The 22,460-nt window shown below is 38.9% G+C and overlaps 1 protein-coding gene across 1 annotated transcript; it reads left to right on the top strand.

The window, feature by feature from the left end:
• The first annotated feature begins 6,324 nt into the window (after positions 1-6,324).
• LOC137941714 (uncharacterized) lies at positions 6,325-22,460 on the top strand. The gene is made up of 11 exons (XM_068787249.1): positions 6,325-6,637; positions 7,062-7,366; positions 7,565-7,642; positions 7,751-8,319; positions 10,603-11,247; positions 11,371-11,525; positions 19,814-20,031; positions 20,137-20,270; positions 20,744-21,078; positions 21,362-21,465; positions 21,942-22,460. The coding sequence occupies exons 2-11, from the start codon at positions 7,075-7,077 to the stop codon at positions 22,010-22,012; spliced, it is 2,601 nt and encodes an 866-aa protein (XP_068643350.1). The 5' UTR covers positions 6,325-6,637; positions 7,062-7,074; the 3' UTR covers positions 22,013-22,460.

Genomic DNA, 22,460 nt, shown 5'->3' with positions numbered 1-22,460 from the left:
CTCAGCCATGGACAGTTTGATGTATGCAATGGTCTGTACGAGACCAGATATTGGTCATGTAGTGGGAGCTGTTAGCAGATTTATGTCAAACCAAGGTGAGACCCACTGGAAGGCAGTAAAGTCGATCTTGGAATATCTGCGTGGCACCACAGATAAGTGTTTGCACTTTGGCAAAGGTGAATTGCAAGTGCAAGGGTACACAAATGCAGACTTTGCAGGAGAAGTTGATCACCGGAGAAACACCACTGCTTATGTGTTTACCGTGGGCACAACAATTGTTAGTTGGATGTAGCAGATACAGAAGATTGTTGCATTATCCACCACTGAAGCTGAATATATAGCTATAACAGAAGCCAGTAAAGAGATGATATGGCTTCAAGGATTGTTAATCGAACTTGGTTTCGAGCATAGGATGAATGCCTTGCACAGTGACAATTAGAGTGCGATACATTTGACAAAGAATTTTGCATTTCATTTTAGAACCAAGCACATTTGTCTTCGTTATCATTTCATCAGATCTTTGTTAGAGGATGAGGTGCTAACGCTAAAGAAGATCCAATGTAACAGGAATCCTGCGGACATGCTAACAAAGCTGATGACTATTGATAAACTGAAGCTATGTTCAACTTCAGTTGGTCTGCAAGAATGAAGAGACCTAGATAAAGTTGTTGCATTGATATGTGTGAAGATAGATTGATATCAGTCTTCAAGTGGGAGATTGTTAGGGAATCCCCGGGTTTGAATAGTCAACGGACATATTGGGAATATTTGGTTTCTTTATGAATATGGCGTGTGGAACACTCAACCTCATTAAATCTTACTTTTACCTTATATCTCCCTCTCCCGATGTTTATCATCCTCGTTGTGATTTTTCGATAGTGAGAAGTGAGAAACAGAAACAAGGTTTTGATTTCCTGTGAAGCTCTTTGAAGGACTAATTTTCAGAGAGAGAGAGAAATCTTTGTGATTCGAGTGAGAAACTCTTGTAAGACCAATACAGTGAGAAACTATTCTTTTCCCGCTGAGACGTTGCTGCAGAAACAAAGCTTTCTGCTTGCCGTCGTTGTGCTGCTCCGACGCTGCGTGATTCCTTTCGTTGGGCGTCTCTATCCTCAGTGTAGAGTGAGAGAGACCAAAGAAGGAAGAATGGTGTTGTATCCTTAGTGTAGAGGGAGGGAGCGAAGGAGAGGAAGAAGGAACGCCTCCGCAGAGGCATTGTCTGCTTCGTTTATTACTGACCATGTGCTGTTTGGTTTTGTGTTGTTTCTGACCGGTGCTATTTGGGCGTTGGCGAGTCTCAAGATCTTCATACAGGTTACATTGTTCCTTTTACAGATCTGTATTTATTTATCTGCAGTGGTAGATTAATGTATGGATTATATGTGAAGGAAATTGTAAACACTGAACTATATTCCCTATAAAGAATTATCATCAGCAGCTGTGGACGTAGCCCGATTTGGGTGAACCACGTTAAATTTGTGTATTTAATTTTGCTCCCTAGGTATAATCTGATTTATATAATCCTATCAAATACTTCCTAGGTCAGATCGATATGCGCATGAATTAGCTTGTGCTTGCTAGTTTGGGTCGCTTACAGGTAGGGATGGGTATAATCTGTTTTCGATTTGGGAAAGATCAAAACAGCGCAAATCCGGAGACCTAGAATCTTGTCTTGTACTACATCCATAAACAGATTGATGCACACTCATATGGCCACCCAATGATACGATTTCCTTTCCATTCAGAACTGGATTTCCACTTCCATTTAATACCGAGACAGCCAAATCTCTTTCCATTTGTAAAATCTCCAGAAACGAGAGACAATTACCTCTCACTGGCGAGTTCTGTGATGGCAAGACAAAGTTCGGCAATGTACTAACCAAATTTGATTCTAAGTTCTCTTTAGTGAAACGATAGAGTTCAACACAGAACTCGAGCAAGTTGGATCATGAATGTCCATTAAAGGGTTTTGTTCTATAAATGTTTATGTTGTATGTTTCGTACTGGCATCATCAACGTAGCTTGAAGGGGTGGCATCGAGCCAAGCCAAGCCCGAACCTGCCTATGTTTGAGCCGAACATGATTTAGATATTTCGAACTCAAGCTCGAGCCCAGTCTCGAGCCTAAAATTATTATCGAGCTTGAGCCCAATAATTTTACCGAGTTTGAGCCGAGCTCGAGCTTTAACATACATTTAAAATTTTTCAAAAAATATATATCAAATAAATTATATATAAAATTATGCATACATTTTACATAAAATTGGTGATGACCTTTACATAAAATTGGGCATAACCAATGTATATAATACCTGTATAAGATTGGGCATGAGGGCCAATATGAATTCCCATTTGATTTCCACTTTTGCAAAAGATATATAGGGTCACTTGTCCCGTGCCCCCTGGGAAATCTATTCTAGGTAGAAATCAAGTGATTCTTAGAAAAAAATATTATCTCCCTAGAAACGTACCCTAAAAAAATAGGATTTTTTTTAGGAGCCTTCACTTTTAATTTCTTAGAAAAATACTATCATGGAAAATCATTCATGCTGGCAGGTTCTTTTCACCAACTGAATGGAAAAAGGAGGGCATCAGACATTCATCTCTGATATTGTTTTAAGTGCACATTGTTAAATAGTGTATATGTTTTTAAAGTGAAAATTCATTGAAAACCTATAATCCAAAAAATGAAAAAAAAAGGAAAAAAAGAATCTTCAGGTAGGGGAAGGAGTTTGAACTTTGGTGATCACTGGCCACATCCACCAGTTAAAAGTAACTATGAAAAGTCTTTATTAATATGAACCTATAGTTCAAAAGTCCAAATCCAATCACCAACCAACTATAGGTTCATATTAATATGAATCAAGATTACTGTGTACATAAGCAAGCAAATATCCTCGAATGAGGTAAGAGTCACATATTAATAACAAGTATATTCCTTTTCACCTACCTAAGAAGTATATTTACTCCACTCTTTATTTTTTAATTATTAAAGAGTTCTTTTTTAGAGTCCTTTCTACAATTCTTCACATTCATGATGATTCATCCTCCTAAGGCATATTCTATTGTGCCGGAGGAATAAAAAAATAAGTTAATTCTTTTAAGTGCAAAAAGAAGAAGAAAAAAACAACAACCGCCTGGACGACCACACAACCAAAACAACCGATACAGACAATTAAGATAAAAAGTTCTTGGATTAAGAAAGAGTTTTATGTACATTCTGAAGTTTGCCATCTCTAACTTAAGTTGACCCCATCTGAAATGAAACCATAGAAATCAGAATGCAGATCACTGCTATATTTGCCATGTTATTGTCATTCAAATAGAATCTGGTAGAAATATTCAAATTTTCAGTATTTATTGAAGTGAATAAGGATTCAATCACTAGCCAAAGGGATACTATTAATGACATGGCAGGCGAAAAACTACAAAGAGCAAAGGAAGCAATGGAGAATACAAAATGTTTGCAAATCTGGTAGCAAAACACGTTGGAAGCTTCAAGTAACAACAAAGAAATATCTAATGCTAGGATCGTTCCTTGAATTGCAGCTTATAGATTTGGAAATACGATAAGAACATTAATTGAGTATGAAAACAAGAATAATCAGAAGAAAAGACAAGATAAATTTATCATACTTTTAAGCTCCATATGCGACAACTAAAACAGAACTCTCACTCATGCTTCAGGAACCTCAAAAAAATAAGAACACCAAAAGACAAGAATGATATCTACTAACCCTCAAAAGCAGAGACCAAAAATAGAAGTGGCAAAACTCATTGTCAGTTATAGTGTGAGATACAAAACTAACAACAATTAAACAAGTCACAGTTGTTAAAATAAATCTCACAGAGTTTTGAAGACGATGATACGTTGAAGAACTTAGAGGGGCAAGATAACTAGATAACTTCCACAAAATGCTGAAGAGAAATAAAGAAGTAGGATATCTAATCCTTTCAGAGCTAAAATTATATATGGGAATAAGAAAATTTGTGAAGAGATGAAGATCAAGACAAAAATTTCAAAAAATATGCTAAATAATAATTCCAACAACCTCTTCTTTTTGCGGCGACGAAATTCACAGAATAAGAAGAAAATCAAAGAAGAAGATGATGATGAAAGGAATTAGATGTAAGGGTTGATGTGAGATGAGTAGTCTCGGATTACGGCTCCCTCCCAACCCATCCATTCTTCCCATAAATCCCATCTCAAATCGTTCATTCCCCTCAAGGGTTCATCGCAACCGTCCGCGTATTCGTAGCTTTGGTGTTGTAAGAATACGATTCGTCTTCATCGGATTCCCTCAAACTGCTCATCACCATCTGAACACGGAAAAGGGTCGCCAGAAGAAATCAGTAATCGCTCTTTCTGATTTTATGGAAGGAAGGCAAGGGAATGGATTAAAACTTGGAGAGAAAGGGGGTATTTTTTAATTACTTACATCGTAAGCTTCATTGATCCGATGAAATTGAACATCACTTGTTCCCCTTGCATACATTTGGATGATACTGAAAAAAATTGCGAGGGTTAGAGCTTTTATAGAGTTAGGTCGGCGATGAAAAAAAAATAGAAGATTAAATAAAAATCTTACCTCCTTCCGTCGGACCGTCGCTTTCGTCTCTTCGGTGAGGAAGAACTTCAGATGAAGAAATCGAAGTGGAAGAAGATAAACGAGGAAGAAATCGTAGACGAAGAAATCGAAGTCTGAGATAGAGAGTGAGGAATCGAAGAGGGAGAGGGAGAATGAGAGATATGAAGACCAAAATCCCCCATTTCCCATGAATCCCCTCTGACGGACAATGATTTCCGCAAGAAAATCGTGCTGAAACGGCATGGAAACTGCAAAGAAGCATGGGAAATGGTAGAGAAGGAATTGCAGAGACGGAATGGAAGAGAGTCCCGCGACGCAACTCTCTTCTAGTCTCGAGACTCTTGAAAATTTCCCAAATCCCCCCGAATCCCGCCGGTCGTTAAATTAACTAGCTGGCTAGCAAGCTGAACCTAGATTCGGTCAAGCTTGGCTTGTTAATTTAAACAAGCTGATTCCGGAACTCAAGCTCGGCTCGGTTCGAAGCCACCCCTACTTATCGATCTCCCTCTGGATTTCTGCATCGGTGTCAGTGAGAGCTGAAGTAAGAGAAATCGAGAGGCTTCAGGACTCTCGGTGCCAGGAGAAGAACAGAGGAGGCTCGAGAAACAGAGAGGCTCCAGAAGGGTGATGCTGTTGCCGGAAGAAGGAGGCTCGGGACTCGGTGCCCTGAGCACTGCTGCTCGGCGTTGCTGCCGGAATAGAGCATATCGGGTCACGGCTCGAGAAATAGAGAGGCTTCAGAAAGGTGACGCTATTGCCAGAAGAAGGAGGCTTGGGACTCAACGCCGTGAGCACTGCCGCTCAGTGCTATTGTCGGAAGACGGAAGTTGACGCCGTTGCTGCCAAAGGAGATAGTTGTGGAGGCTCGCTGTTGCCGAAAAGGAGAGAGCCGAGGAGACTCGTTGTTGCCGGACAAACGGCTCGAGGAGCGACATTGCTGCTGAACAGTGTCGTTGTGTGCCGCTGTGAGAGAAAGCAGATAGAGTGGGAGTACAGTGCCGTTGTTGGAAGAGAAGCTCTCTGGACTCGGCGCCGTTGCCAGAAGAGAAGCTCTCTGGACTCGGAAGAGTGAGAGCTCGGACTCGGCGCCGTTGCCGGAAGAGAAGCTCTTTGGACTCGGAAGAGTGAGAGCTTAGACTCGGCGCCATTGCCGGAAGAGAAGCTCTTTGGACTCGGAAGAGTGAGAGCTCAGAATTGGTGCCGTTGCCGGAAGAGAAGCTCTCTGGACTTGGAAGAGTGAGAGCTCAGACTCGGCGCTGTTAGACGGATGAGGTTAGGTCGGAACTCGGCGATGCTACTGGTAGAGGCAGTAGGGAGGCGCTCAAGTGCTGCTGGTAGAGACAGCAGGGAGGAGTTCCGGTGCTATTGGTAGAGGCAGCAGGGAGGCGTTCCAGTACTACTGGTAGAGGAGGTGTTCCAGTGATACTGTTGGTAGAGGCAGCAGGGAGAAGTTCATCTCGTGTCAAATAGACTAACGCCCCCCCCCTATAGGTTATTCCATTTTAATATATCTTTCAATAGGCATCGTAGTGGATGTAATTTCGACTAATTTAAGCAAATTTTCATTCGACTTATAGAATAAAAAGAAAAAGGAAAAATTCTTGGTCGATTAGGTAATCAAATCATTGCAGCTAACTTTTTACTGAAATTATGTAAACGTAAACAGATCTTCTCAAAATACAAACATCATTCTATGATCCTGGGCCCTTCGTTACCGTCTTGTTCTACGAATGGGTTACCCATTTAAACGCGCTGGTCCAATTTTAAGTGTCCGAATCCCGGTTGTTAACAAAACAGAGTCCGACGGTGATTTACCCAATTGTAAGGAGTAATCTGGACTCCTCTTGGCCGGTTCTCTGAGTCATCTCTGTCGTCTCTTCCCCGGAGATCACTCCCGCTTCAATTGTGTCTGCTCCCGGTAACCATTTCTATCGAAGTGGACCTGAAAGCTTGCGAGGGAAGTGAAGATTCATTCGCAATTAGTTCTGGAGTCCAGGATTACAGACGTAAGAGCTGCATTTCGAGAATTCATCTACCCTGGCCACAAATGTAAGATCCGCAGATTTTGCTTTAAAACGTGCTAAGTTGCATTGTTAACCTTGTGTCGTGGACTGCAATGGTGTTTTTCGTGGTTTGTTGGGCCAAATTGGTTCTTCTGTATAGAAATTTCACTTTTCTTGTTTGGTGGTGTGAAATTTGAATGCCCAAGTCCTTGAAATTGGGACATTTGGGTGCCTTCAAAGCAACTTAAACATTTTGTGCTTCAGTGGGAATCTGGAATGGCAAGGAAAGTTAAATTGGAAGCTCAGTTTTGTTCGAAGATTTTCGTATTCGGGATCCAATCCAGTTTTCGTTGTATAATTTCTTAATGCTGAAAAATTGTTTAGTTTTGATTGTTTCGGCTGTTTCTCTGTTCTTTTTTAACACACACACAAAAAAAAAGTCATTTTGAACTCCCTCTTCGGCCTTGCAGCTAATTTGGGGGGATGATGAATTTCTTGTTGCGATCTGCACCACCTGTTGTGCCAGATCAACCACCTGCGCAAGAAGTTGCCACGGACGTAACCTCTGTGTCCAAACCATACGGTAATACTTTAGAAGGACTTATTGCTGATGATCCATTTACAACATCCTCTAAAACTGAAGGTGGCGATTTAAAGAAAGATCCAAGTGAGGCTCCCACGGACGATCCTAGTACTCCCATGGCAAAGAATAGTGTTCCTATCAAACATCACTCGGATGTCACCGAAGATGAAGGATGGATAACTATTCCATACAGTAATTACCTCTTAGTCTCTGCATCTATGCTTCTGTATTTTAAAAAATGTGTTTGTAGTTACACTGATGATGCATTCATTTTTCTTAGTAAAATGGGACAAAATCTTTACCTATAAAATTTTTGACAATCTTTTCCCTGCTTCCAATGATGATTAATAGTAATTCCCAGAACTACAGTCAGTGTTTATGTATTTTCAGGAAAGCTTCCTGAAGATTGGAGTGAGTCAGCAGATTTATTTTCTCTTCGTGCACTGGATCGTTCATTTATCTTTCCAGGTATGGGTGCCTGACAATTTCTTATGCTTTGGTTTTGCATTTACTTCTGACAAAGGTGCAACAAGCTTGAACTTCTACTGGTGACAAAAACCTTGATTTTACCTGCAGGTGAACAGCTTCATATACTGGCCTGTCTTTCCACATCAAAGCAGGATACCGAAGTTATAACCCCATTTAAGGTTGCTGCTGTCATGAGTAAAAATGGTAGTGTTGACCAAAATGGTAAGCAGCAAAATAAAACCCCAGAAACCATACGGAGCTCCAGCTTGGAAGTAGCAGATTCAGATACAAAAGAAAATGGTGGAACTGAATTGAAGATGGAGAAGACTGATAGGCAACAGGATATTTTAGACAGTGAATCTATTCTTCGATCTGAGTCACACAAAGAAAGAACTCAAACACTTCTGGCAAGATTTAGAAACTCTCATTTCTTTGTTAGGATTGCAGAAGCTGATGATGAACCTGTGTCCAAAAGAAATTTGGCTGAATCTTCTTCATCTCTTTCTGAGATAGGAAAAGAGAAGTTTAAGACTAGCAATGTCGGAAATAGAAGGTTTTCACACAGGGATTCCCGTTTCAATACAGTTATTGATAGAGGAAGTTTTGATGCAAGTGCTGCTGGTGGCATGGCCAGAAACACAATTAGTTGCTGTGCTCTTCCTAATGGAGACATAGTGGTATGGTTGGCAAGATTTTCATTTCTTGATATGATTTTGCTTTAACTACTGGTTGTCCTGCATTATTTATTTTTTCTGCTTTTCTCCTACTATTACTCATCACAGATTCAAATTAGTGGAGTGTCTCTGGAGGTTGGCATATTGAAAAGTGTCCAATCAAGAATTTACTATTTTTGAGTTGTCTTAAGGGCGTAATGCTGGGTATGGGTGTTGTTCATGACTTTCTTGTGGTTGTGGAATTGAAATTACTTAGTATAGTGTGTCCAGACCCAGACTCATAGTTCATAGCTAGGATATAAGTTCAGAAATAATGTAGATGGGCACTCTAGAAAAAAAATATAGGAATGTAATTCTGACCTTCTTAGAATAACTACATTTGCATCATATATTTTCTTCCTTCTTCGGTGGTTTGCTTCCTGAGCTTTGAGTTGAATTTGGATCATAACACCAAACACTATGATTATCTTGCATAAGAACTTCAAAAAACCATCTGAAACAAGATAGACTAACCCTGTCGGAAAGTTCTAGTTGTACTCAGTGTATTATGTCATTTGATGTGTTTAGCTTCTTCTTCTTTTTTTTTTTTTTTTTTTTTTTGTGGTGACTGACCTGTTTAACTTCTATGTAAAAAAAAAAAAACTGACTTGTTTAACTTGATGAGATTTGATTGGTCTACTCAAGATATTTAGTGTATGAGTTGTATTACATCCTGGCTAAAAATTACACAATAATATGCTATAGTTGCTCCATTTCAAAGCAAAGGAAGAAATAATCTCATAGCTGCTGGGCGCATTTTTTTCTTTTGAAACAAAGCTGAGAGGGAGAGGCAGAGCCTCAAGCCTCAGAAATGGAGGAAAGATATACTCCAAACATTAAGGAGGGTGAAGCACCCATCCTTAGCTAGCCCATTGACTATACTATTAGTGGCTCAAGGGATGTGCTGCCATACAATCTGCAAAGAAGAGCTGACATCATCAATTCCATCATATATGTGTTTTAAGCCTTAACAGGAGAGGAGCTTGTTGGGTTGAGATGGTTGATTACTAGGGTTGAGTTCTCTTCAATTATCACTGGGCTAGAAAAAATGCTGGAAAATTAACTTTATTGCTGTTAGAAGAGCTTATAGTTTCGCTTCTACTGAGTCTTTGTGTTGCGCTGGCCTTTACTATACCATCATTATCTGACTAGGACTGTCTCTCACAAATTCCACCAACTCCTGCTGAACCGGGTTTTCCAATTGAGCTTTTGTCGAAGTTTATCTTTATGCATTTGGTTGGGGAGGAGACCAAGATGCCATTTGTGGGGGACGTGGGGTTGGTCTATCTGGTTTGCAACTCTCATCCAATTTCTGTGTATAATAGAATGCGGGAGAGGAGGGAGGGTGCCAAAAGCATGTCCCTGAGATAAGATGGAGTGGATTAAGTCCTCAATGATTCCCTGGTTGATTTCTATGTGCTCAAGAAGGTTCTTTCATTTCAAACAGCAGCTATGAATATTTTCCAGATTGCCTTACCTATTTTTTAGAATGGGTTGAGGCTTTGAATTAGGAATCCTGCTATGCTCTGTGGAATACATAGGCTGGTGTTGTTCTTAAGAATTTTCGCCCTGAATTCCATAGCTGAAATTGTAGCGTCGAAGCAAGTGATTAACAGCTGCCGAGTACTTGGATATGTACTAATGAACATTTCAGGCTACATTTTTTATATATATCTCTATATATTATGGCTATGAGGTTTTAAATACTGAGAATGTTTTTTTGAATTTTATAATTCTGAAGGGCACGTTTTTTTGTTTTTCTTAACTTTATTAAGCGGTCTTAAACAACGATTTTCCTTTACAAGAAATGTGAGTTGGGAAGTCAGTCACAACAAATATTTCCTGTATTTTTTCTTATAGATTGAGAAAAAATCAAATAATTATCTAAAGCAACTCTAACGTTTGAGATTTGCCTGATTCTGTGTTTGCCCTAGTGAGTTATGTTCAGTTTTTGTTGTTTGACATATCCTTGGAGCTTACATGTCATTGCCCTGCTGTACAAATGGATTTGACATGACGGACCTTTGGAATCGAATGAAAATGCTAATTCAACCATCCTTAACCACCATTTATCTGCATTCCATTAACATCATGGATACTTAAGTATGGTGAATTTGATACTAAAAGATTTATACATGCCACCATACTTCACTTCTCCCGATGCCAGAAAGCTGGTGCAAATAGCTTTGCTCTTTGATTACTCAATGAACTGATACTCATCCAGTTGCTGGTGTTGGAAGGATTCAGGTCCTTTTACAAGTGAACGTTGGAAATAACTTGGTGAAAGATCCTGTCCTTGAGGTTCTTCAGTTTGAAAAGTATCAAAACTCCAGGAATTTATCTTCTTCTGAGAACCATGGCAATGCAGTTAATCAGGTGGCAGACCCATGTGGGGATCTTCTGAAGTGGTTGCTTCCGTTGGATCGAGCTATGCCACCTCCAGCTCGCCCATTATCACCTCCTTCTTTGGGTTCAACTGCTGGTGCAGTAGGAAGTGCTTCTCAAAGATCTACATTATCTGCATCTTCAGGTTCCCAGCTCTTCTCTTTTGGCCACTTCAGAAGTTACTCCATGTCTTCACTCCCCTTAAATGCGAACCAATTACAACCTGCTGCTTCTCCCTCATATGCAAAGCCTGGCTTTGATCCTGAAGATTGGGGCAAGTTCTCTTCTCAAAAATTAGTGAAGAATCAAGAACTGGCAAATGAAGGGCTTTTGTCTTTCCGGGGAGTGTCTCTTGAGCCAGAAAGATTTTCTGTGCATTGTGGATTAGAAGGAATTTATATTCCAGGGAGGAGGTGGAGAAGAAAACTTGAAATTGTACAGCCAGTAGAGATTCATTCATTTGCTGCTGACTGCAATACGGAGGACCTTCTCTGTGTCCAGATAAAGGTAACTTTTTTTTTCTTTAACCTGTAAGAATGTATTATGAGAATAAAAAAGTCTCCGCTTTGATGTTGAGTAGTTTATTTTGTTCTCCTTGATTGCTGAGACTGAAATCAGATTTTTCGACAGAATGTTTCTCCTGCACATATTCCGGATGTTGTCATATTTTTGGATGCCATAGCTATTGTCTTTGAGGAAGCACCAAAAGGTGGGCCACCTCAGTCTTTGCCAACTGTATGTATTGAGGCTGGAAATGACCACAGTTTACCAAATCTTGCCCTCAGGTTAATCTCTTGAACCGTCTTCTTTTCAAAAGACTCATCTCTTGCAACTGTTTCTTCAATTATTATTACTGTCATTTTCTTCATTTTTAGTTTATTCCGAGAAAAAGAATTTTTAAGAAGAGAAAGTACAGTGAAATTCAATTTCGCCACCCCTTGGCCCTGCTGTTTGCACCCTATTAACTTTGCTGGACATGATTCCATCAGATGTTCAAAGGGGGGATAGTTCACAACTTTAATGTTGTCTACAGGTATCTGAGCGAGTAATAATGAGTTTTTAGTGGATAGATTAGCTAAAATAGGAACCTCTCCTCAATGACTTGTGGGAAGTTCTCTTCCACAATGATTCCCATAGGTACTCTTCTACTTTCTACGAGCTTTGCTTCTTGAAAATCCGCTGAAAATTACCCTCCCTCTCCCCCCTTCCCGTTCCCCCCAAACCCACCTAAAAAAAAAAAAAATAGCTGTCAAATTTTGTTTTTTAAAGTTTCCATCACTTTAATAATCAAAGATAGAAGAACAATATCCGGATCTTCAACTAAAAACTTACCCTGACAAATTCTAATATTGGTTTTTTATTACACTGCATACAGAAAAATTATGTTATACTGAACTTATTTGCCTCTTTTACATTGATATGTCATTTTCATTTATTAGTAACATGCTTTTATTTTCTGATTTGTTAAGCTGGCACATTAACCGATGTTCTTTGCCATCTGATACCAGTAAAGAATGGGATTTTAAATGAGTATACAGTTTTTTCCTTTCTATTTTTACGTAGTGTAGCTATTTAGGATGTCTGAGAAGTAGCTATTTAGTATTGATATGCAGTGCATCAGCTGCCAAACTCACACATCTGATTCCCAAAAGAAAGCATATTGAATTCCATTGCTACTTTCAGATAGTAGAAACAGAAATTAAAAGAACTCTATGAGCAGCAGAACATAAATTTAGCTTTTCGATACAAGAGGAAACTTAAAATTCGGTTGCAGAATCTCAGAGATATGAGGAAATACTGTTACCGGCAACATATTGGAGCTGGATCATAAATATGCTTACAAGACTATATGGCAACATTTATCTATCCTGTTGTTGGTCAGTTTTCTCCTCCTGGATTTTCTCTCTTACAGATCTAGATAGGTGGCTGGGTCAGGTTGAACATGCTGGTCTGGTTGAAGTCTGATAACATAGCTCAAGAATGACTAGACTATGTTCCACTTGGAGTGGCTAGGATCCTTTCAAGGCCAACAATAGACCATTACCTACCTAATTTAAAGGAAAAGCCAAATCTAGTGGTCTACCACCCTTTGACATTTACCTATCTAATTTGAAGAGACAATACCTTCCTCCCTTTGGTAGAGCAGTGTTGGAGAGAGCAAAATCCAAGTGGTTCTCCAAGTCTGAAGCTTGTACAAAATTCAAAAGCACTCAAAGGCAAGATTAAAGAATGATGCAAAACAACGTTTGGTGATCCAACTCATAACAAAGTTATCCTCTTATCCTCTGGACCCGATCCAAATAGAGTGGAAGCCGCTTGAAAATGAGTTTGTCAAGCTTAATTTTGATGGATCTTCTCTTAAAATTCATTGGCCTTCTGGTTTTGGCGGAGTTTTCCTGAATTCTAATGGTGTTGTGCTTGCTCTTTTGCCTAACCTCTTAGCATTTCCGACTTCACCATGGCCGAACTTCAAGCTTTAAGACACAAATTAAGAATTTTCAGACGTTGCTTCTTTGGAAGGCTTCATGTTGAAGGACGTTCCAGAAATGTAATTAGCTGGGGCATGGGCAACAAGCCCAGAACTCCCCTGGCTCCTATGGGAATGCTTTTTTGAAATTCAAGATCTCTCTAAAGATGTTGTTTCTATTTGGTCTCATGTACCTAGGTCAGCAAATAGTGTTACTGATTCTCTAGCTAGAGAGGGAGTTACCATCCAATCCCTCATTGTAAGTGGTCCCCCTCTTTGATGTTCTTGTTTAGCCATTGAGCTGATGCACAGCATCCTATTCTTGTGCCTTGTGCTTGCATCATCCACTGTAAGGCTGATATCATCATATTTTTGGAAAAAAATGACTTGTTTAAGGTATCAATTGGCATTATTGAGTTTGGATTTGTATGATTCTGCTCGGATTGAATTTCTTTCTTTAAAACCATACTTGTTGAAGTGGGGCCCAAAATGCTTGTTTAGACAGTGATTTTTGCATGATATCTATCATTGTTGTGTTGATTTTTTTTGCATCTATGACTGGTTCTGTTGAGATAGTAACTCCTATGAGAGAGAGTTTGAGAGTTTTGAAGGGAAAGATACTATTATTATTACTACAAAGAAGCTGAATGGTTAGAACTATTGGAGTTCGTCTAAGTCTGTGCACATTTACCTGAAGGTTTAAAATAAAATCTATATTTATTAGAGATGATTTGTTGATTCCTATTACAAATGATTGAGAAGCAGAGTATAGCTAGGTTATGACTTGGTTATTCAATAGCATGGACTCTAACTTGAGAATTCAGATATGAACTGTAAAACAACAGAAGAAATATGAATGTCTCTTGAAGCTTTATATGCATAGGAGAGTAATCTTTCTAGAGATTATGAATTGTACGCTAAATTGTTTAGTTTGAAAAGAGGTTAAAGGACACCGACTGAGTATTATAGTGAGTTGCAGAGTATTTTGCAAGAAATTAACATTTATCACCCCTTCACCATAAATGAAAAAAAGCTTAGGAAACAATAGGGACATATTCATGTAACAAAGTTTGTGGATGACTTGGGGGCAAAATATGATGCAGTTTGAGCCTAGTTACTTGCCTCAGATGACATTGATCACTCTCCAAAGCATTCAATAGGGTAATGCATGTGGAGACGACGATAACATCAAAAGATACAAGCTTTAAGGGGTTGATGCAGCTGCTCTTAATACTCAAGGACGATCAAAATCTGTGAGAGGTTGTGGTGGATATGGTAGGGGCAGAGGCCGTGATGGATCTGGTAGTGCTCGAGGCTGTATTGATGGCGAAGTTGAAAGAAGTTGTATACATTGGATGGACTACTATTTTTTAGATAAGTGCTAAGACGAGTTTGGTAAATCAACGTGAGCCGACACTATTGTTCAGGATGGCAATGAGATTTCTTCCAGTCAAATAGTTAGTATTGTCCATGGTTCTTTTTATGAACTCCAATAGCTAGCACGAAGAATTGCTGAATTTACATTTGTATCCTCCTCCTTTGTATCTATAGCTTAGCCTACACTTCCTACAACCACTCTTACCAGTTCAAATACGTTTACCTTATTGTGAATCTTGTTTCTTCTTGGGTTATTGACTCAGGAGTATCGTCACCCATGTTAGGTATGTATTCTGGGTTATCAAATCTTAGTCCATCGTCTTCTTTTAAACAAGTCCTCTTGTTGATGGGTCTATATCTCTTGTTTATGGAGTAGGTGAAATTCAACCTACATCCTCCCTATCATTACACTCGGTACTATTTGTTCCAAAGTTTCCTATTAATCTATTATCCATCAGTCAACTCGCAAACTCTATGAATTACTCAATTGTTTTATCTTACTCATTATGTGTTTCATGATCTCACAATGGGGAGGATGCTTGGTTAAGGGCATGAGAGAGATGGATTTTATCACCTAGAAGGCTTACCACAAAGAACTCCTTCCACATTCCATGTTGTCGTCTCACTGTTCCAATGACATCTACGGTTAGAACATCCTTTTTCAACAAAACTAATTCAATTGTTTCCAGAATTACCATCCTAAACTTTTCAGTGTAAGTTGTGTCAACTCGGCAAGCATCATCGGACTTCATTTCCTTCGAGTCGCACAAGAAGCAGTAGCTTATTTGAAATAATACATTCTAATGTATGGGGATATGTCCAGTTCCCCATGTTTTTGACGATGTGCTGGAATTTATGAATAAGAGATTTGATTCCTTCTATTAAACTCATGGGATAATTCCAATCTTCATGTGTGTGTACTCCATTAGAAAAATGGAATAGCAAAGAGGAAAAATCATCATCTTTTGGAAGTTGCTCGTACTATGTTACTTCATGTGCATCTCCCAAAATCTTATTTTGGTGATGTGGTGCTTACTGCATGCTTTCTCATCAACATGATGCCTTCATCTGTACTTGGAGGAAAAATTCTTCTCCAAGTACTTAATCCCAAAGTTGCAGTATTCTCTGTTTGTCTTTCTACCTTTGGATGCATATATTTTGTATGTGGTTGGGCTTTCTATTGATAGTTGTCTCCAACTATTAAATGTGTGTTTTATGGTTATTCCTACATGCAGAAGGGATATAAATATTAGTCCTTCCACAAATAAAACATTTATATTTGTTGACGTAACATGCTTTAAAGATGTTCGATTATTCTTTGAGTCAGACAAGGAGACACCATCTATTGTTGATACATATATTGTTGCTCTTAGTACTGTGGAGGATGTTCCTACACCCATACCTAGCATTCTAGCACAAAGGCTGCAATTGGTTTATAAGAGACAACATGGTTAAGAAACAAACATAAATTCTCTCTATCACACCTGTGCTAGAACCTTCTTCATTTGTTGATCCTTAGGAAAGTGATTTACATCTTCCTGTTGCTGTTAGAAAAGGTGTTCGCGAGTCAATCAGACATTTTGTTTCTAATTTTGTCTCTTTTGGTTCTCTTTTTAGTAAAAAAGTGTGCACTCTCCCTATCTGCTTGTGCTATTCCTTCTTCAATACGGGATGCATTGGTATCTCCTTAGTGGAAGCAAGCTATGGATGTTGAGATAGAGACTCTACATGATTGAGGCACATGGATATTATGTGATCCACCTCCCAATGCTACAATTGAGGGATGTCGTTAGGTATAGACTGTAAAATATAAAGTTGATGGCTCAATTGACAGGTATAAAGCAAGACTGGTAGCCAAAGGATATACTTAGACTTGTGCTGTAGATGTATTTGAGATTCTCTCCAGTAGCCAGATTGACCTCAGTCAGTATCCTTGTAACCGTGGTAGTGAATCAGGGATTGTCCTTGTTTGAGCTGGATATCAAGAATGTTTGGTGATCTAGAACTAGGAGTTTATATAGAGTAATCTTTTAGGTATGTTGCTTAGGTTGGATAGGGAAAATGTGCAGGTTGAAGAAGCAATTTATGGACTAGAACATGGTTTGATAAGAAGGGAATTTAAGAGTTGAAGGAATATCTAGCTAAGCATTTTCAAACCAAAGATTTGGCTCTCTCAAATATTTCCTTAAAGATAGAAGTTGCTCGGAGTAAGGCAGGAGTTGTTTTAACCCAAAGCAAGTATGTTACTGATATGCTATAGGAGTATGGGTTGTTAGGAGCTAAACCTATTTAGACATTGATGGAGTTGGTAATTATCTTCATAATGAGAGTTGTGGTGAACTTAGAGATAAAACAATGTACCGGAGAATGGTTGGTAAACCAATTTATGCTATAGTTACACGTCCCGATATGTCATTTGTTGTAATTGTGGTGAGTTAGTTCATGGAGTGTCCATGTAAAGTACATTTAGAAGCTGCTCAAAGGATTGCCTGGGAAAGGATTGTCCTTTGAGCCACAACATCATTTGTAGATAGAGACTTTTTTCACATGCAGATTATGCAAGGTCTAAGCTGAATAGAAAGTTTGTCACTACAGATGTGCTAGCCTGGTCGTGAGGGAGTTGCTCCCTCTTCCTTTGTAAATTTTTGTTTATATATAAATACATCTTTATAAAAAAAAAAAAAAGTTTGTCACTAGGTATTATGTATTTGTAGTTGGAAGAGCAAGAAGCAAAATATAGTGGCTCGCTCAAGTGCAGAAGCAAAGCATGAAGCCATGGGCCACATAGGAAGGGAGTTGGTGTGGATCAAATTTGTTTTCTAGGAGTTGAACCTACATGTTATAGAACTCATGACCATGTATTATAATAACCAAGCGGCTATTTTGATTGCAAATAATTTAGTGTTCCATGATTGAATTTAACATACAAAAGGTGATTGCCACTTCATTCGAGATGCAATGATGAGGAAAGAAGTTGTTACTCCATGTGTCGGATTAGGAGACCAATTTGGTGATATTTTTACCAAAACATTGGGTAAACATGAGTTTGGAATGTTTTATAACAAGTTAGGGCTTCTAAACATATATGCTCCAGCTTGAGGGGGAGTGTTAAATATCAAGTAAAGGTATTTTGGTTATTTTATATATTTTATATTAGTTTATAGGAGTTTTAGCGAGATTAGGTATTTGTTAGAAGTTTGTGGTCCAAATGACATGTTATTTTGATGTGGTTACAAAGTTATTTGACTTTGAGTTATGAGGGGTAATTGTGTAAATAGACATCAAGTTCCTTAAGTCATTAATAAAAGGGAAAAGGGGATCAATTTTTCCCCTGGATCGTAACTTCTCTCTTTCTCTAACTCTTCTTCGCCCTTTTATCTTTTTTCTTCTGCTATTTTCCATCTTTTTTCAATAAGTTCAAATATGTCCTTTGTTGGAAGGTATAATTAGAGTTTATATAGTCTACTTTATTTTCTAGGAAAGTGTTTTCCGATAGAATGGGATTCCAAGGGTTTACGGGCTGCAGGTATGTGGATTTAGTTTTTTATATTGTTTAAATCATAAATGGGGGAGAGGGGTTTACAAAGCCTAATCTCTCCCATCTTTCTACAGGTCCTAATACTTGTGGAAGAAAATCTGTAATCTAAAGACCTGCTTCTCCCACACATGTGATTCCATGTGATTGCTTAGACTCAACTTCAGTTCTGAACTGACACCCGGACTGACTCATGTCCACTGTCATTTCATTTCGCATGGCTCTTCAGGCCAGCACAGTTCAGTGCATTACTCAAGTAGGGAATCTAGGGCCTCCTCAGATTGGAACCTCAAATTCATTTGGTCTCCTATTGAAGCTGACAACAAAGAATTAATGATGCTGATCCAGCAGCTGGAAGCAATCTATATCAGGGGCATGGAAGAGAAGAGCCAGTTTGGGGCTTGATTGCTTCTGGCCAATACACAATAGCGTCTTTCTATAACTTGCTTCTCCCATCTCAATCAGCAGAAAAATCCAAGCTAGCAGCCAGCTCATGGAAGCTTTTGGGACAAACAAAGGTAGTTCTCCTGATATGGAATGTGGCCTTTGAAAAGAGACTCACTTGTAACAAGCTCAGTAAGAGGGGGTGCCAGTTGTAACCACTTTTTTGTAAGCTGTGCAATCAGGTAGAGGTAACAGCGAACCGCTTTTTCTTGTATTTTCAACCAGCAATTTTGTGGAGTTTTTATCAGCAAGTTCAACATGCGCACCTGCTTCCTTTAATGCATTGCTGGGTTCAGAAGCCAAAATGCATCCTGCCCTTCTCAAAGACAGGAAAATCACTATGGAAACTGTCCCTTGCAGCTGTGGTATGGAAACTCTGGAAAGAAAGGAACTCAAGGAGTTCCAAGTCTCTCAAAGATCTATTGGAGTCATAGATGCCATTTTGCACTCAATCCTCTTGTTGGGTCATGCCACAACTTTAGGAATCTTCCTCCCATCCACAGTTCTATGGTAGTATGAAACGGGTTCTCTGTGGTATAGAGAAGATGCCCCATTCCATCCAATGTCCTGGGACCACCCCCTCCCCCCTCAGTTGCAACTAAACTTTGATGGAATCTCCCACTGTAATCAGAGATTAGCTGGGATTGTTTGTGGCATAAGAGATTGTGAAGGTCTTGTTTTGCTGGCCTTTCCTGGCCCAGCTTGTCACTTGGATTCACTTGTAGCAGAAGTCAGGGTGCTCCTTACTGGAATCAAATTATATGCTCAGAAGTTTCAATCATCTGCAATGAGGGGGACTTAGTACTAGTCATAAATTGGATGTCAAAGCAAAGTTATTCGCCTTGGAGGTTAAAGCATGTATTCAATGAAATCCAGGACATTTGTGAAACCTTTCATGTAATCTGGCAGCGTACCCCTTCTGCTGCTAAGTGTCTCTGGTGAATTAGCTAAACAAGCTGTCACTTGGCCTACCCTACTGGTTAGAGAGTCCCTCCCCCTCTCCGTTCCCAGTTGAGGCTTCTCTTCTTCTTTGTACTTTCATGTATTCTCTATTTCATTGATGAAATACACCGTAAGTTAAAAAATAAAGACCATAACGGTACAATTTTAGTTGAAAGTAGTCTATGTAGAAACCCATATGAAAATGTCAATTCCCCCATGTATTACATGTATGCTTGGTAAATTATATAATGTGCAAAATCTGTTCTTGTATGGGTTATGTAATGTGTACCTGCTTCACATTATGGCAGGAGAGGGGAGGAGCATTCGTTCATTTTGAAACCAGCAAATTTGATGAGTGATTCTAAGACTTACAATGGAAGAAGTAAAAATTCTCAGCTGCCAAATTCAAGGTCAGGTAGTGCAGCAACAAGTGTGCATCCGACCCCTAAAGTTGTGGAGGGAAAACGAGTTCCTAAAAGCACCGATCAATATGCAGTTCTAGTTTCATGTAGATGCAATTACACTGGTAAAAGTTTATCTTATTCATATTTTAATATTATGACTCACTATTGTTGATAAATCAATGTTGTTGTGGAAAATCTAGTTAACATGGAATTTACTTTTTCTGTAGAATCAAGATTGTTTTTCAAGCAGCCAACAAGTTGGCGACCGCGGTTGTCAAGGGATCTGATTATATCAGTAGCATCAAAAATGTCAGAACAAGCCTTGGGGCCTAGTGGTGGAATCTCTCAGCTTCCTGTTCAGGTTTAAAATATATCACAAACAGATTCTACCTGTTTATAAAGAGCATAAAACATCGCAGACATTTGGAAGCTGTTTGGCTGCATATTGAACCTTTGTACTTTACCATCTACAAACTTATTTTTTATTATTTTTACTACTTTTTAAAGAAATATAAGTGACTCTGCTATAATGTGGAGGGAGAAGAGAACCTCAAGTATCAAATTAGAAGATGAGAGGTAACCATAGGAACTTGCTGATAGGTGACAACCTCTTCTCTGAAGCATCTGGAATGATATTAGCAGATATAAGCCCAGGGATTATGAGAGGGAAAGAGATGAGTTCTTATAATCTTGGATTATGAGAGGGAAAGAGATGAATTCTTATAATCTTATGTGATGAATCTCTGGACTTGCTTAGAAAATGTAAAGTTTTTGCTACAGAACTCCCTCAACTTTTTGGCCATTCATATTGGTGCTCTTTATGAACTGTTTCAGGTATTAACTCTTCAGGCATCAAATTTGACATCAGATGATTTAACCCTAACAGTTCTTGCTCCGGCATCATTGAACCCTCCCCCGTCTGTTGTGTCCTTGAACTCCGCTCCATCTACCCCAGTTAGCCCTTTTACTGGTTTTCCAGAGATTATAGGACCTATAAGTGGCATGCAGAGGTTGACTTCGTTGCCTGTAGTACCAGAGAATAAGAAAGAAAATGCAGTTGGTGGAAGATCTGTTTCTCTCAATGAGCAGACTATCTCCGCCTCTGATGTCATTCCAAGTGAAGGATTAGGCTGTACTCATCTGTGGCTGCAGAGCACAGTTCCTCTGGGGTATGTAATCTGTTCTTCATATTTGTTAGTCTTGATAATTTGATGCTAAGTGATTAGAGAATGTTAAAACCAAGCGAAAGAATTGTCATAACAAATGATGCTGATCAGCACTTGTAGTTAGTGCTACAAATGACAGAAAGAGAATTTTTTTTCCGTAATGGTGAATTGTGAAACTTTAATATACAATGTGGCCCTATATATAACAAGGAGCAGAGCTTCTTGGTTCAATGGGCATAAGAGGTTGTGCACTAACATCTTTTCGTCTTCATGATGCTTCCGTTAGATGTGTTCCTTCTCACTCCACCGCTACTGTCAAGCTTGAGCTGCTTCCATTGACTGATGGTATAATTACCCTCGACACTCTGCAGATTGCTGTGAAGGAGAAAGGTGTGTTCCTTTACCATTATGTTGTATAACTCATTTATCTCATTAAGGGATTGAGGGCCACAAGCCATGCTATTTCAAAGATCATTTGCTCTCGTTTCCTAAAGAGGTTAGAGTGTCTCTGCTTTTTAACTCCAGATTTCAAAAGAAAGTTAGCAGACAAGACTCCCTACATAATGAAATGCGCCTAAGGTAACACATGGTAACTTTAATATCAATGAAAAGCAAAAATAAATAAATTTTGGTTGGAGAAAGCTGGAATTTGAAGTTATCATATAAATTTCAAAGAATTATTCTCAGATATGTTATTGGTAAGAAGATTTCCTATCTAAAAAATAGATACTGGTAGACTACAATGAGAAGTTTGTTAAGTCTAGTTGGAACAGCAGAGAGAGAGAGAGAGAGAGAGAGGACGAAACAGTTCTGACTTCTTTTTCTTGTACGTTTATTACAATATTCTTGTTCTTTTCTGATAACAGGTGCAATATATATCCCAGAGCAATCTTTGAAGATCCATGCAACTTCCAGCATAGCTACTGGCATCGTATAACAGTTTTCTGACTCAAATCTTGCATTGCCTATACTTTCTCCAAGTCATCTTGTATGCGGCTTCTTCAGTTATCTGAGATGACAACGTTCTAATGATAGGGCTCCGTAATTCTTCTCATAGTTAACGAGCAGGAGACACTGGAATTTCTTCTAATGCACAGCTCGACTTGGGTGCAAATGAATGCGATACCTTCTGTTTTGAGAGAGCCTCGGTGGTCAATTTTTCATTCCTTGGCAAGAAAGGGATAACCACAAATGTATACCATGTATAAGAAGTGTTTAAATGTATTAACTGTGAGTATGTGCATACATAGTGTTGATATGGCCATTTAGATTTTTTTTAACTGTCTTGACTTACACTAAATGTTTTGAGTATCCATCTTCTTGAGCTAATTTTAACTTTGTATGAACTTGCTTCTCATAAAAAATATCTTGGATACTCTGTTTGA

The sequence above is a fragment of the Aristolochia californica genome, unplaced genomic scaffold, assembly GCF_029961685.1.
Source record: "Aristolochia californica isolate CCGP_79_NKW_82.1479 unplaced genomic scaffold, dmAriCali1.0.hap1 SCAF_9, whole genome shotgun sequence".
NCBI lineage: Eukaryota > Viridiplantae > Streptophyta > Magnoliopsida > Piperales > Aristolochiaceae > Aristolochia > Aristolochia californica.
The sequence above is the reverse complement of the archived record's forward strand: the minus strand, read 5'-3'. Positions and strand labels throughout refer to the sequence as shown.